Below are 16,644 nucleotides of genomic sequence, written 5' to 3' on the forward strand. Positions count from 1 at the left end.
AGATATCACAGAATAATTTGTAAAATTGTGATGAGAGACAATTAAAATCTTTGAAGCTTTGACTTTTAGGATCTTTGGAATCAAATTTTGAGATCTTGGCAAGTCTGAGAACAGTTGAGATGTTGCTCTGAGATCTCTCCTGAGCTAATGGAGAGATCAAGTGAGATGATGATGATAATAATAATGATAATAATACTTAGTAGTAGTAGTAGCAGTAGTGAGTATTTCTGCCTTCAAGAAAAACAGGAGCAGGAGGGTTCAGTAAAAGTTTCCTTTAAACGTCATTATTGTCTGGGAGAAACATTAAAGATATTAAAAAGATCCCATTTGTGATTTTCCCTTCCTGTGGGAAAATGTGTTCCCAGTTTCTATTGCTCTCTGTATTGTTTTCCGCTGAATGCCTCTTCTTCTGGTCACATCCATCATTCCTGTCACTTATTCCCTGTGTTTTTCCCTGCTGGCCCTGCACTGTACTTGCACCTTGGCGTGGCTACAGACCAGAGCATTGTGCTACAGGGGGACTTGGGGGCCATTGTAAATGACTGGCCAAAGTAAGAAAGTCCTGAGCCTATCAGCCAACAGAGGGACCAAATGCACTGAGCGACCTGCAGAACTATGGCATGGGAGGTGGTCGTCTTTCAGTGACAGGAAATTGCCATTGACCTCTGCATTCAGATGAGAAACGGAGGGAGAGAGACGAGTGAGATAGCAAGACAGCCAAAGAGAGATTGTCAGTATTGTCTGATATTTCTAGCCAACAACAAGTGCTCTGTAATGAGGGAATTCAAATCTACAAGGACAAGGCCAGAGCTATTCACTACATGAAGACTTTGATAAAACAAATTATTGAAGCCTCGGCTTGTAAACTGTGATCTTTTTTTTCCCGAAAAGATCTATATCAGTGAATTCCCGCTGCTGGATGGCTGAAGCTCCATCAGAGATTTGACATTTCGCCAGATATGAGTATTCATAGATAAGCAGCTATTTTGTTGACTTGCTTCTCTCATGTCACAAGCTTTTGATGCATTTGTTGACAGACACGGAAGATCAAGTGGTTCAGCTTTAGAAAGTACTGGACACTGAAACAGACTCATGGATACTGGGTTCTTACAGAATAGTTCTTTTTAAAAGCCTAAAATTGTGTAACACAAAAGATCTTATGCTTAATTATTTAAATGCAGTTACATTTTAAGGCCCTGACACATTCGGCACTGCTCGGAGCCCACCAGGGGTGCTTTTTGGGCGATTGAGCATGTTGAATCGGCAACAGTCGGAGTTGGTTTTGTCAGTGAGAGAGAAAACTCTGATTGACTGTTGAGTTTAGCAAAGAAGTAATTGCATGAGAAGAAAAGTGATGAAAGCGAGCAAATAATTCAAGATGGCATGGACAGATGCCTGTTCTAATTTCATGTCATCTTGTCACCTGAGCATTTCAGTCCTAGGCAGCCCTAGTTTCAAATGACAAATATAGAGTAGTGATACTGCTGATTTATACAGTTATTTCCTCTCACGCAGGTGCATACCATACCTGCACAACTTTTTAGTCCAAATGCAGCTAACATAGGGTGAGGCTGCGTTAGACTTTAACATTGTCCGTCATTTTGACGGACAGGGTTGTAAAAATTCTTTTATATTTTTTTTTATACTTTTCTGGCATGCGCGTTCACGACGCTACGTATTGAATCAAGTCGAAAGGTCGCGCAGTACTACAGACCCAGTGTTTACAAAGCGAACGCGTAAAGACTAAGAAAGTGCAAAAAGATTTACCTAAGGAAACGCTCACTGATGCCCCAGAAGGAAAAACAATGCATTAAGAGCCAGGGGTGTAAATGTTTGAACAGAATGAAGATGTGTACCTTTTTTTGCCTAAATATCATATTTTTTTCATTTAATACTGCCCTTCAGAAGCTACAGAAGATACTTACATGTTTCCCAGAAGACAAAATAAGTTAAATTTACCCTGATCTTCAAATTCAAAACGTTTTCACCCCCTGGCTCTTAATAGTGTATTGTTCTTCCTTCTGGAGCATCAGTGAGCATTTGAACCTTCTATAATAGCTGCATATGAGTCCCTCAGTTGTCATCAGTGTCAAAATCATAAGCCCAAAAATGAACATTCTGTCATTAATTACTCACCTTTCATCTGTAATTTTATGAAGCTACGGCTCCTGCGTCAGCAGCTCCACAGTCATGCGTTGTGATACTCTCACACAACTGACACAAAAGAGAAGAAATTGTTGAATGAAGCTGTTATTTTTGTTTTCTCGTAGCTTCATAACATTACAGATGAAACATTGACGTCACATGGACTATTTTAATGATGTCCTTACTACCTTTCTGGGCCTTGAACAAGGTAGTTGCGTTGCTGTCTATGCAGGGTCAAAAAGCTTTTGGTTTTAATCAAAAATATCTTAATTTGTGTTCCAATGATGAACGAAGGTCTTACGGGTTTGGAACGGCATGAGGGTGAGTAATTAATGACTGAATTTTCATTTTTGGGTAAACTATCCCTTTAAGCTAACATTACAGTGAGACGCATAAATCATCAGCCAACTCTGAGAGTGTTGTCCGCAGTTCTGTCTGTCCCCTCCGAGTGCTCTCTGTATTTCTGAGCTAATCGATTCTCTGTGACCTTCTCTGTATGTCAAGCCGCCAGGCACTCTGGGGGAATGTCACATCTGAGAGACGGCATCAGCGCTTGGCCCTGGGGAATCCCATCCCTTAACACCCCACACCTGCCTGGGCCCACGGAAATAAACTAAGATAGAGGGGATGTCAGAGTCTAAGTAGATCTCCAATCTCTTAGACACTTGGCCCTATCTCACCTCTTGACAGAGGAAACTGACAGTCTGCAGGAAACCAGCCTTTGTGAATCCAAAGGAAAGGGCTCAGTAATGAAGCTGATAGTCTACTAAGCTGTTATCGATATCATCTGTGTTCTGAGGGATGACTAATGGAGATTTTGTTCACTGCCGTGAACCCGTTTTTGCTTTGAACACAAAGCACATGCGCTTTGCATTGATTTCGACAGCAGCTTGTCAAAAGATCTGGCTGTGCACCCAGATGCAGTTATTGGAAAATGAATGGAGTTTTTATTTAAAAAACATTTGTAGTTTTATTTATTAAAGTCTTGAGATCCTCCTTGTGGACGTTCTATCACCTGGCCACCTGAACGCATGCCAAATTAGCCTCAGAGGAACTGGTGAATATATCATCTACAGCTGATACTCAAACACTATTATTATAAATCATGCTAAATTAATGCTAATTTTTCTTAGTCATTTATTTATTTGTATATTACAATTACATAAACATGCAATTAATCATGCTGCTCAACCCATACATAAATTCCATAAACAATTCAAGCTTCAATGTTGACATTTTTTTCCCTATTCTGCAGTCATTATCTGCAACTGGGGGCTTTTCTTACCAAATATTGATATATTTAATTAATTTGGGTAATTGATCATGACAACTGTAATTAATTTGACATGTACAAGGTGGTGCTGTCAAATGATTAATCGTGATTAATCGCGATTAATCATTTACATTATTTATGTGTGTGCATTTCACTGTGTATATTTATAATGTATATATAAATATACACACATGAATGTATATATTTAAGAAAAATATTAATAAAATATTTATGTATAGTATCAGTTATATGAATATAAATATATACGTAATGTAAATACATATATTTTTCAAAATATTTACTGTATGTATGTGTGTATATTTATATATACATAATAAATACACACAGTATACACATTATGTAAACAAAAACTTTTATTTTGGATGCGATTAATCGCGATTAATCGTTTGACAGTACTGGTACAAGGGTAGTTTTAATGTTTGTGGAAAGAAACAAGCCAACTCAATTTTATTTGTATCACATTTTTTTGAGTTTCTAAGCAGCTTTTCAGAAAATCATGGTAACACTACAATAGGGGTGCACAAATATGCATTAATTAATGCTTAACTAATGCACTGATAATCATGAGTTAATTTATAACTCATGAAGAACTAAACTATTTATTAATAATTAATACATTAGCAACAAATGAACATTCTAAATGATTCATAGATTAACTAATCAATAAATTGATATTAGTTAAATGTGCCGTAATGTTTTAATTCCCTAAAAGCATATTACATTAACTAATAGTGTTACCAAAATCATGATATTAATGTTAGTAGTATTGCAATAATATTGCTTTAGGTGAGTGTATGCAGATTAAGTTGGATATACTGTATATCTAAATTTATATATAGATCTGTGCAGTAATATAGTTTACATTTTGCAACAGTAATAAAAATCAAGCAGTTGAAATTTGCAATGTATTGCTTTACATGAGTGCACTGTATGTAAGCAGGCAAAGTTTGATATATATACAACTTTAAATATGTCATTGGACAATATTAAAAACAATCAAGCAGTTACCATTTGCTATACTGTATATATTGATTTACATAAGTGTACTTCTCTGTATGTGGGTAAAGTTAGATATACTTGCGGTTGTAGGCTGGAGTTATGAATTTGTTATGCGGTGATAATGAGATTTTTGTTTTGGTTCAAATTTCAATCATATTGCCCACCACTAAGCGGTTTAGTTGAAAATCATTGAATAACACTTATACATAAGACATCTTACATAACTTTTCCATGTAGAAAATTGTTTAGTTGTATTTGATAATGTCCTTTACTGTGTGGTCAGTCTGGTTTGCTCACTGTACAAGGCAACCCTCGTCCGCTGTGTCCTCCTCCTCTCACTTAATGGTCTGCATCCATGGCAACCGTTCCATATCTCTGTTATGTTCAAAATATTAACGTCACAGGTAAGCTTGCACACATTTTGAGGACTGCAATAAGTGCAAGGTTACCTTATTATGTTTGGCAAAGTGATCTTGGCATCATTAATCACAAAGAAGTCTTTTTTCCCCAAATAGTAGACTCCTGTATTAATTCTAAGAAGCCTGGGAGAATGATTACTTCATTGATCTCATTTATCATCCTTCAGTAATGGATCAGGAGCAAAACAAATTCATGCACACTGTACAGCAAGTAACAACAAGCTATACTCAGTAGAGCACTAAGGAGACATTTGGATGCATGTTTCAGAGAGGTGTTGATGATGTTTCTCACAATATCTGGTAGTTACATGGTGATATTTGATGTTCCTTCAAAGTGTTTTGTTTTTTGGTCGCCATCTGAGGAGATGTCTTAGATTATAAAGTATAGTGAAAGGAGAAGCGTTGAAAGCTATTGATTTTAATGGTGATGAAATACTCTACCAAAAGACTTCAGAGCTCTTGTACTACTTGGCAGTGCTTAAAATGGTGTAATCCATACAGAAAGCTGGTAGATATATAATATATTTTTTTTGGAAGATATATCAAAACTTAATTTTTGATTAAGAAGCTTTGCTAAGACCTTCATTTGGACAACTTCCAGAACTTCCAAGGAGAAGTCCACTTCCAGAACAACAATTTACAAATAATGTACTCACCCCTTTGTCATCTAAGATGTTCATGTCTGTCTTTCTTCAACTGTAAAGAAATTATGTTTTTTGAGGAAAACATTTCAGCATTTTTCTCCATATAATGGACTGATTTGGTGCCCCAATTTTGAACTTCCAAAATGCAGTTTAAATGTGGCTTCGAACGATTCCAAATGCCAGCCGAGAAAGAAAGGTCTTATCTAGCGTAACGATTGGTTATTTTAATAAAAAATTGTTCCGGTTCATGTTCTCCCTCAACTTTGAAATCATCCTATTTCGCTGTTTTACCTTTTTTGTTAAGGGTGTTTGATCTTTTTTGCATGTTCACTTTGCAAAGACTGGGTTGGTAGCGATGTAGGATGATTTAGAAGTGATTTTTGAAGTTGAGGGAGAAAATACGAATTTTTCAACATACCCTAACTGTCTTGAGTCAGAATACAAAGAGTTCAGGGAGAGAAAAGCAAGTGGAGCATTTGAGGTAAAAAATATTTAAATTGTATTTTTTTTTTTTTTAATGAAAATAACTGATAATTTCGCTACATAACACCCTTCTTTCCTCGGCTAGGATCATTTACAACCGCATTTGGGATCGTTTGAAGCTGCATTTAAACTGCCTTTTGGAAGTTCAAAATCAGGGCACCATACCAGTCCATTATATGAAGAAATATGCAGAAATGTGTTCCTCAAAAAACATAATTTCTTTACGACTGAAGAAAGAAAGACATGAACATCTTGGATGACCAGGGGGTTAGTTCATTATATGTGAATCTTTGTTTTGGAAGTTGACTTCTTCTTTAAAGGTGATTTTCTCAATATTTAGATTTTTTTACACCCTCAGATTCCACATTTTTAAATAATTGTATCTTGTCCAATCCTAACAAACCGTACATCAATGTAAAGCTTATTTATTCAGCTTTCAGATTATGTATAAATCTCAATTTTGAAAAATTGACTTTTTTGACTGGTTTTGTGGTCTAGGGTCACAAATGATGACAGAAGTTTCATTTTTGGATGAACTTTCTTGAGGGTACTCACCCTCATGTCATTCCAAACGTGTATGACTTTTCAACTGTTTTTGTCAGAATGGAAGTCAATGGGCTCCAAAACAAAAATATAAAATATCATCTTTTGTGTTCCACAGAAGAAGGTCATACAGGTTTGAAATGACAAAAATGATTTCGCAGTGCAAAATCTGCAAATATGTGGCATTATTCCTCATATTATGACATTTAGTCACCTGTTTGGTCTCTCTGACTCACTCATCTAACCTTTTGCTCACTTGGCTGACATATGTGTCCCCTTAATCTGTTACATGACATAATTTTCCTCTTTTCTTCTTTATCCTTCAGCATCACCAACTCTACCACCTTTGAAATCGGAACATTTCAAGCCGTGTCAGGAGAAAGACTTGGCCTATTGCCTGAATGACGGGGAGTGCTTTGTCATCGAGACCCTGAGCGGCCCACACAAACACTGCAGGTATGACTGCACTTCCTGCTTCTGCTGTGGAAAGAAAGGGTCAGCCTAGTGTTCGCTCAAGAAATAAATGGAATCACTACGGATGGGAGGCACTGCGGTTTCAGACCGGTGACAATTCCATGTCCCATTTTCTGTTAGAATGATCCTTCTGGAACAATCTGCCAGTAAATCTCGCTCTCTCATTTTGTCTTCACCTTTTCCTCTCTCTCTCTTTCTCTCTCTCGTTCTTCTCCTTCCTCCACCTTTTTTTTTCTTACTCTCGTGTCTCATTGCCCTCCTCTCTGGGACTCTCGCTGTTGCATGAAGCTCTTAGTCATGCTAACGATGACAGCTTTGTCATAGCCTGAGAGCTGTCTGAGGTCCCTTTTCTGCTAATTAAAAGTGGCACTTTGCAGAAGTTCATTAGAGGCTTGTTTGAGCTCTGTGGGCTTTTTTTCAAGGTTGAAAATAAGACTCACAAAATGGAGGCAGAGAATTTCTGACACTGACGCGTTCACCTTTTGTACGAAGCGTGGATGTGAACATTTCCTGGATGTGAGGGTTCACTGCTGTAGGTTTTGCATGAGCAGTCTTTTCCTCATTTGCCTAATGGAACACAGAGACATTGCATGTTTGAAACTGAAGTGCCAAGAAGGAGCAGAAGCCAAGTGTCCTCATTTTAATCAGTGGTAATTGGTGGTGTTGTTTTAGGTGGCCCATTTATTTGACTGAAGCTTAGCTAGTTCAAATGCTCTGGCTCTGATTAATTCCCTCAATGCTCTTCCCTCCCATCTTAAAGCCAAGGACATCCATGCATCTGTCTGTTCCTCAAAGCAAGGTGGTGATGGTCTCAAAGGATCGAATCACCAGAGAACGTGGATTCTATAGAAAGATAATGCTATTAAATCCATTTGCACGGCAGGGCGTTTCAGGGCATCTGCGTAAAGCTATTCAGTTTGTGTTAAATTCCAATTTTTATTGATTTTTCATGTAGTCTGCGCATACCTGAATGGTTCATGGTTGCATAAAACTGTGCTTTTACCCTTGAAATAACTGAAACAGGAAGTGACAGGCTCTGATTTGTATTATAAGATGTATTTGAAGTCTTTATGCTGCTTTAGATGTGTTTTAAGACCCCTGCTGTTCAGCATGTTATATACTGCAGTTTCCTCCAGACTGTCCTTGTTCCTGTTTTTCTCCAGTAAATGCATCTAGTTCACCCAAAGAGTGTCTTGTTATTGTATTAATAGATTTAATGGTGTTTGGTAAGTGTGCCCTGATTTTTTTTTTCTAGATGTAATGATTGACTAATGGCCCATGTATCATTATTTAGTCATTATATCTAAATAAAAAGCCTGTTTGCTTGTATCCGACTGCCCCTTTTGAGTCTAACACTGTCTGACGGTGGGGTTTTTGTATTAGAATTAGACATGCAGAGCTGCATCAGGAATCAGGAATCAACTTTTTATAACCCATTATACATTTTGCATTAGATTGTTATGTGCTGCATTTTACATTTACTGGCTCTCATTCAACACAAAGCATTATGTTTGAACTGTGCAACCAGTCACTTTCTCAATAAGCTCATGTTTGCTCTCACCAATTTGCTGAAGTGCTTTCAGTGTTCAAAGATCTAAAAGCTGTGCTAAGTACCATGAGACTGTCCTCTAAACATGTTTGAGTTTATGATGCATTGGATAGTATGGCATACAGCCAATGGGTAACCAATCCAAAGTGAAAACTGAGAATCTTCTGAATCTTGTTTCCTTGGCTGTTCCAAGTTGAACAATCCCTTTGTGTCTCTTGACCTAGATTCATAGAGCATGTGGATTTTTAGTTGAGCTGTCTCATCTGGTCTATAGACCTATATACACAGGAACAAGAGAATGTTAGGGCTTACATCGAAGTGATTACATAAATTGTGCACGGTTGTGTGTCATAAACCAGCCATGTGTTTTAGCAGTTGTTAGAGGAACTCATGACTCAAGCTGACAAATTCAAACTATAAACACCATATGGGGGACTCAAAGTGTCAAAAGTTCAGTGAGCGTCCCTCAAAAGTTAATATTTCAGTCTGACTTTAGTCAGCATCATGTTATCATGTTTAATCATCTTGTTAACCCTTCAGAATTTTCTATATTTCTGCATAAATATGACCCAAATGATCATATTGTGTTATTATTAGTATCATTAGTATTTTTTTTTTCTAGAAGGTAATGTTGGTTACCTTGTAAATGACATTGTTTACTTCTCTCTCTGTATCAAATTCAGCTTGTGGTCCCTCCCAGAGCATCAATGAAAGCAGAAAGATATTTGGCTGTGGCTGAATTGTTTCTATTGCATTGGTTTCTTTTCCTGCGGGAATAGTCTCTTTATGATTCACTGTCTTGTCTTTCTACTCTCTCTTGGAAAGATGTGAAAAAGCCTCCTTACCTGGACTATTATTAAGATCTCTGAGACATAAACACACAGCCTGCCCAGATCTGTGTGAAGTATGAATTCAGCACAATCTAAAATAAGTTAATCAAGATTTTTTTTTTTTTTTTGGATATATAATTATTTTGATCATGCATGTTATTCACATCCAGTAACAGGAAGTAAATAAGAAAGAATTTTGAGTTTACAGTTCAGATACACTACCAGTCAAAAGTTTTTGAATGGTAGCATTCTTAATGTTTTTTAAAGAAGTCTCTTCTGCTCACCAAGCCTGTGTTTATTTGATTCAAAGTACAGCAAAAACAGTAAAATTGTGAAATATTTTTACTATTTAAAATAACTGTTTTCTTTTTTAATATATTTTAAAATGTCATTTATTCCTGTGATCAAAGCTGAATTTTCAGCATCATTACTCCAGTCTTCAATGTCACATGATCCTGCAGAAATCATTCTAATATGCTGATTTGCTGTTCAAGAAACATGTATTATTATTATTAATATTTTAAAAAGTTGAGTACATTATTTCTTTTGTCTGCATTAGTACATTATTTATTTACATATTTTTAGGCTATTTATTTATTTATTTATTTATTTTAAGGATTATTTGATGAATAGAAAGATCCAAAGATCAGCATTTACCTGAAATATAATTTTATGTATTTTCAATATAATTTTTTTGAAGAAATTAATACTTTTATTTGTTTTTTATAAGTTGATCAGAAATGATGTAATGTTACAAAAGATTTCTATTTTCAGATAAATGCTGTTCTTCTGAACTTTCTATTTATTAAAGAAACCTGAAAAAATTCTACTCTGTTGTTTTCAGCATAATAATAATAATAATAATAATAATAATAATGATAATAATATGTAAATGATAAAAATGTTTTTTTGAGCAGCAAATCAGATTATTAGATTGAGTAATGATGCTAAAAAAGTCAGCTTCACGGTAATAAATGACATTTTAAAATATATTCAAATAGAAAACAGTTTACATAGTAAAAATATTTCAAAATTTTACTGTTTTTGCTGTACTTTGGATCAAATAAATGCAGGCTTGGTGAGCAGAAGGGACTTCTTTAAAAAACATAAAAACCTAAAAATCTTTTCAAAAACTTTTGACTGTTAGTGTATCTAAGGCTTGAAACCATTTTGTTTTATTATTTACTTATTTTTTTTTTTACATCTTCTAATGTTTAAAAAAGAAGCCTTAAGATGTTTGTGATAACCAAATAGGAATTGTTCACATGTAAATTTTGGTGACGTTACATGAGTCCTGTATTCATGGTGTCTGTCATCAGACAGTTTCAGAAATACAGAACAAGTTGTTTTTGGATCTTAGTTTTTAATAAATGATCTTTTTTCACAGGAACAAAGCTCTGAGTTCAGAAAGTTACAGCATGTTTTCATAGTGAAACTGAAAAAGAAGAACAATAGCAAGTGTGAAATGGAAGGAAATCTGTGAATCAGCCAAGCTGGCACTGCCAAAGCCTAAGTAAGTCACTGCCTACTTATGCTATCCTGGAGGTCGGCGCTGGATTTCTCCTCGGCTGCAGGATAGTGTGTAAGAGCTTGACTCTTGTTAGCGTTGAGACGGTAAGCCTCTACTACCACAGCAACACTGTAGCAATCCCACCTGTCAGTGTGCCGCCACATGGGGCTGAAACACGAGTTGAGACCTCACGAAACCCCCTGCCAATATCACTGCAGCTGAAGGGCCATGTGTACACTGCTAAAGGCCTCTGGTCTGAGAGGACTGTTGGGAGGGAGCAAGATCGTGAGATTAATTTCAATAGGCTGTGGTGTTGTAAGGTTTTAAATTGGATGTGAATTTTGTGGTTACAGCTTATAGCCTGGAGCTATGATGCAAATATAGGGAGCATTTGCAATGGGTTTTGTCAGGGGAGGGATTATGAATGCATGCAAAGCAGATTTATTGTCAAATATGCATACAAACATTGTCTCATGAATAAGCAGGGAAAGAGAGAAGCCGAAATGGATGTATTATTGAGTATGCTTGTGATACTGATTTTATTGTTAAAACATCACAACTCATCATACGAAACAAAATGCCTGCCGCTGAAAGTGTAGAATCAATGAGAGGAAAATTCACAAAGATGGAAGCCATTTTCATGTCTCTATCTTGCAATTTGCAATTCATTGATCCGGAACAGTGAGAGTTGGTGCTCCCCAGACATTATAAAAGGCTTTTCTCTAGTCTTTGGTCCGGTTCACCAGCAAGTAGCCTATTTTGTTAGACTAGGGAACATTACAACTGATACAGTGCTTCTTAACTGGTAGATCAGCACCCAAAAATGGGTTTGATAGGGATGGACAGCAGGAAAAAAACAATGCTAACTATACAGGCACCCACAGTTAGGATAGAAAAATTAATTTCTTTATATTTTAAAATGAAATAATATGTTATTTGAACATTTACACCTTCTTAAACCATTAATGTGGCAATATTTGTTTTTAAATTAATTATATAGAATTCCAAGCACCACAAAACCGCTCGTCCCCACAGCCATGTACAGAGGGAAAGTGCTTTATTTTGAGGTCAGAAACAGGTTTTTCTACATAGATCAAATATGTAATGTAAATGGCATTTAAAAAAAAAAAAAAAAAACTAAATGCTAAAAAAATATTATGAAATATATAATAAAAGTAGTGGTGCCCTAAAGTTGTGTCACTGGTGTTACTGTTTAACAAAAATTGTTTATTTTGAAATAAAAATCACACTGACATCACTTGACTTCCTTTTTCCTATTTTCTAAAGAAAAAGGCCCATGTTATGCCCACTGTCTCTTTTCAGTTATCAGACGTTTTCTCATTTATCTCATGATTTCATATGAAGCTTTTAGTTGAAGTCACTGGTGTGATCTACTTTTATGTTATAGGGAAATGTAAAAAAAACAAGAATACAAATGGATTACACTACTTAATTTAGTGCGTATACCATGGCTGACAACATGTGGTTTGATTCCTTGCAGCAGCCATTTTGTAAAATGTATTTTTCATGAAAATTGTCACTGGTGTTACTGTCACTGGTGTCACCTGCCTTATGGGTAATGATAGTGAAGATTCATTGTGTATTGTTCAGATGTTTTTTTTTTTTTAAAGCTCAGGGTTACTTTAAATAAATGTATACTTAATCATGTGAATTTGTGCATTTTAATGTGTTGGAAAGACAAAGCTTTCCGAAGACATAGTAATACACGGTTAAATAACCTACTGAGTGATGATTCAAATGTGAGTGTGTTCATCAGTAGTTGATGCAATGTTGAAACACTTACACCTGAAATGATTTTTGTAAATCCAGTGGTCAAATACTGTCGCCACCTGACTAGTGACTAGTCTATTTGTGAATGTCCACAAAACTGGAAGACTTTCTGAGTGCATGTAATAAGAAAAAGACAAATTAGGAGAATCAATAAATCATGAATAATTTTTTTGATATTGTGTGAAAAATATGCAATCATGTAATCAATACAAAAAAAACTGCCGTCTGAAAAGATTATTTTAAAATGTTATTTAATCTAATTACAGGTACTTCATTTTTGGAATCTGATTATGTAATCCAGATGACATGTAATCAGTTTCTACCCAGCTCTGTTTGTGTGCTGTCATCACAGACTTTGTTTGATTTTAAGCATGATATTGGATTTTTGCCAATATCTGATATGCCAATATTCTTCAACTCATTTTGGCTGATAGCCAATGCCGATACTGCTGATACCGATATATTTCCTTTTGTTTGGAAACAACACCAAGTATCTCCTGTGTGGACATTATAAGCAAATTATTTTTCATTTTGGTTAGTTTTTAACAAGAACTTATCTTCTTTTATAATGACAGTACATTGAAGCTTTGAAAATAACTATAAATAAAATATAAGTCAACCAATTTTTTTTTCAGAAAATATTTTAAGATTTAACAAAAAGCAAAGGCTGCCACTTCTGCCACTGCACATGCTATTATGGTTTACTCTATCATACACCAAATGTGTCACTCTGTACGTGCATTCTCAGATTAAATGCACAGATGCAAAACAAAGAATCTAATCATCAATTAGGCAAAATTTCAAGAATGAGCCACACTGCTGATGTGATCTAATCGCTAGCACACCCTGAGCACATGAGTTATTCTTCTTATCAGCAAGACATATCGGCGTAATTTTTCATATCGGACCGATGCCGATATTTACATTTGAAGCCATTATCGGTTGATTCCGATATTGGTCCGATAATATCATGCATCCCTAATTTTAAGATTAGGTTCACCTTAAAGAAGTCCACTTCCAGAACAAAAATCGACAGATAATATACTCAGCCCCTTGTCATCCAAGATATTCATGTCTTTATTTCTTCAGTCGTAAAGAAATTATATTTTTGAAGAAAACATTTCAGGATTTTTTTCCATATAGTGGCCTTCTGTGGTGCCCCGAGTTTGAACTTCCAAATTGCAGTTTAAATACGGCTTCAAACAATCCCAAATGCGGTTGTAAACCCAGCCGAGAAAGAAGGGTGTTATCTAGCGAAACGATCGATTATTTTCATAAAATGATTACCATTTATATACTTTTTAATGTCAAATACTCGTCTTGTCTCGCTCTGCCTGAACTGTTTTTATGTCAAAAATTCCCATCTCATGTTCTCCCTCAACTTCAAAATCATCCTATAATGCTTTTATCTTTTTTGTTAAGGGTGTTCTACTAGTTTACTTTGCAAAGACTGGGTCGGTGCTTCTGCAGTGATGTAGGATGATTTTGAAATGATTTTTGAAGTTGAGGGAGAAATTATGATCAGAGTTTTTCGACATACCCTAACTGTCTTGAACTAGAATACACAGTTCAGGGAGAGAAAGGCAAGACAAGCGTTTGAGATTAAAAAGTATTTCAATTGTATCTTTTTAATGAAAATAACCGTTCATTTCACTAGATAAGACCCTTCTTCCTCGGCTGGGACGTTTACAACCGCATTTGGGATCGTTTGAAGCCGCATTTAAACTGCATTTTGGAAGTTCAAAATCGGGGCACCATACCAGTCCATTATATGTAGAAAAATCTTGAAATGTTTTCTTCAAAAAACATAATTTCTTTATGGCTGAAGAAAGAAAGACATGAACATCTTGGATGACAAGGGGGTGAGTACATTATCTGTAAATTTTTGTTCTGGAAGTGGACTTCTTCTTTAATAGATGTGAAAACATTAAACACTAAACACTGAAAAGGTTTTGTGAATGCACTTTCCAAAAACCCAACGAGCAGCAGTGGGTGTCCTGTTAGTCAGTGCTTGAGGCATAAAGCCCCAAAGGACATTGATTCTAGCAGCTTTGCATGCCTCTGATACAAACATTATAAAGATTAGACGTTCCTTGTTGTGTGCTACAACAACCGCTGTAGCCTTGAGAGTTGAAGGTAGACTGTGGTTACCCACTGAACTGGCCATTTAGAAAAAAAAAAAGGATTATGTTAACCTTACAGCCCTGTAACCTAAGCAGATGTTTTGCGGTGCTTCCCTCTGATTTGCCTTTTTTCACTAAATATGCTTCACTCTTTGATACACATAAGGTTTGCCTTTGAAGATTCTGCCACTGTGGATGAGCCAAGATGTGTCTGTGCCAAATCTGAGGCATAGAAAATCCCTCTTCTTATCAGGCCCAACATGACCTTCCCATGCTGAACGAAGCACAACAGTAGGTTTCCATGTGATGTTCATTCACCCATGTTATGGAATAAGATAGCGATGATGTGATATCTGCCAAGTTAAAACTTATAACTGTGTGTCGAGAAAAGAGTTTCTTTCACTCCGCTTCAGAGCACCTCATCCATGAGAAGCTATCCTGAGACTCAATGCTCTGGCAGGTCAGATTAGAGGGATAGAGAGGAAAAGAGAGCGTTAGAGAGCTCAGCTGTGAAGTGCAAAGAAAAGTCAAATGAATCTGAATTAGTTTCTAGCACATTTTAATGCCAGTGTTATTTTCCAGAACTGGATAAAGGGCTGGCGTATCTGAACAAGCGGTGAACTCCTATGATAAAACTGATAGTTCTGCAGTTCCAGCTGTATTTTATCGCTCGAGTTATAGTTACGGCTGTGACCTGTTAACCAAATCACCGTATTATCTTTTTTTTTTGTTGCATAGCAACATTCTGTTATGGTAGGGACTACATCATCTTAATTTGATTATTTTTTTAATGAAATGTGTCTTTAATATCTTTATGTATTTATAATTACTTATTTCAGTTTTATTTATTAATGTCTGTAATATTTTTATTATTTGATATTTTTAATTAAAGTGTTTAGTGAAAATTTAATTTAATTTAAAAAATACATTTATGAGTATATTAGGAAAGTATTCTTTCACCCCACATTTAATTTCTTTTTGCTAGATCATTTTTAATAGTAATATAAAAATATTTAATTTCCTTTTTTAGATGAAAATGTCTTATATTATGTCTTATACAATAATATTTTGATGTCTTTAATATTTTATTACTATTATTATTAAAGTTTTTGGTGAAGATTTAATTTAATCGAAATAATACTATTATGAGTATATTAGAAAAGTATTTTTTACCCCACGTTTAATTTTTGCTAGAGCATTTTTAATAGTTATTTAAAATATTTCATTTCATATTTCTCTTTTTTTAAATGAAAATGTCTTTAATATTTTGATGTCTTTAATATTTTAATCATTTATTATCATTATTTATTCAAGTTTTTAGTAAAGGTTTCATTTAATTAAAAAAATACATTCATGAGTATATTAGGAAAGTATTTTTAATTGTTATTTAAAATATTTCATTTCATATTTTTTAAGAAAATGTCTTTATTATTATAATATCTTTAACATTTTAATAATTTATTATTATTATTATTTATTGAAGTTTTAGTAAAGGTTTCATTTAATTTAAAAAATACATTTACGAGTATATTAGCTAAGTATTTTTTTACCCCACATTTTATTACTTTTTGATCATTTGATCATTATAGATCATTTTTAATAGTTATTTTAAAATACTTTCATATTTCATTTTTTAAATGGAAATGTCTTTAATATTTTACTAATTTATTATTATTACTTTTTCAAAGTTTTGAGTGCATATTTAATTTAAATTAAAATACATTTATGGGTATATTAGGAACGTTCTTTAACCCCACCTTTAATTACTTACTGCTAGATCATTTTTAATAGTAATTTAAATATTTCATTTAGTTATCATCAGGCACTCATAAAAGTTGGA

The 16,644-nt window shown here is 34.8% G+C and overlaps 1 protein-coding gene across 2 annotated transcripts in view; it reads left to right on the forward strand.

Annotated features, from left to right (window-relative positions):
* The window catches only part of LOC127175207 (pro-neuregulin-3, membrane-bound isoform), a 379,194-nt gene that overhangs the window by 242,032 nt on the left and 120,518 nt on the right, over positions 1-16,644 (forward strand). For both annotated transcript variants that reach the window (XM_051126140.1, XM_051126141.1), the window contains exon 2: positions 6,854-6,983. In XM_051126140.1, the coding sequence (XP_050982097.1) occupies positions 6,854-6,983 (130 nt within the window). The remainder of the gene's footprint in view (positions 1-6,853; positions 6,984-16,644) is intronic.

The sequence above is a fragment of the Labeo rohita genome, chromosome 13, assembly GCF_022985175.1.
Source record: "Labeo rohita strain BAU-BD-2019 chromosome 13, IGBB_LRoh.1.0, whole genome shotgun sequence".
In the NCBI taxonomy this organism is placed as follows: Eukaryota; Metazoa; Chordata; class Actinopteri; order Cypriniformes; family Cyprinidae; genus Labeo; species Labeo rohita.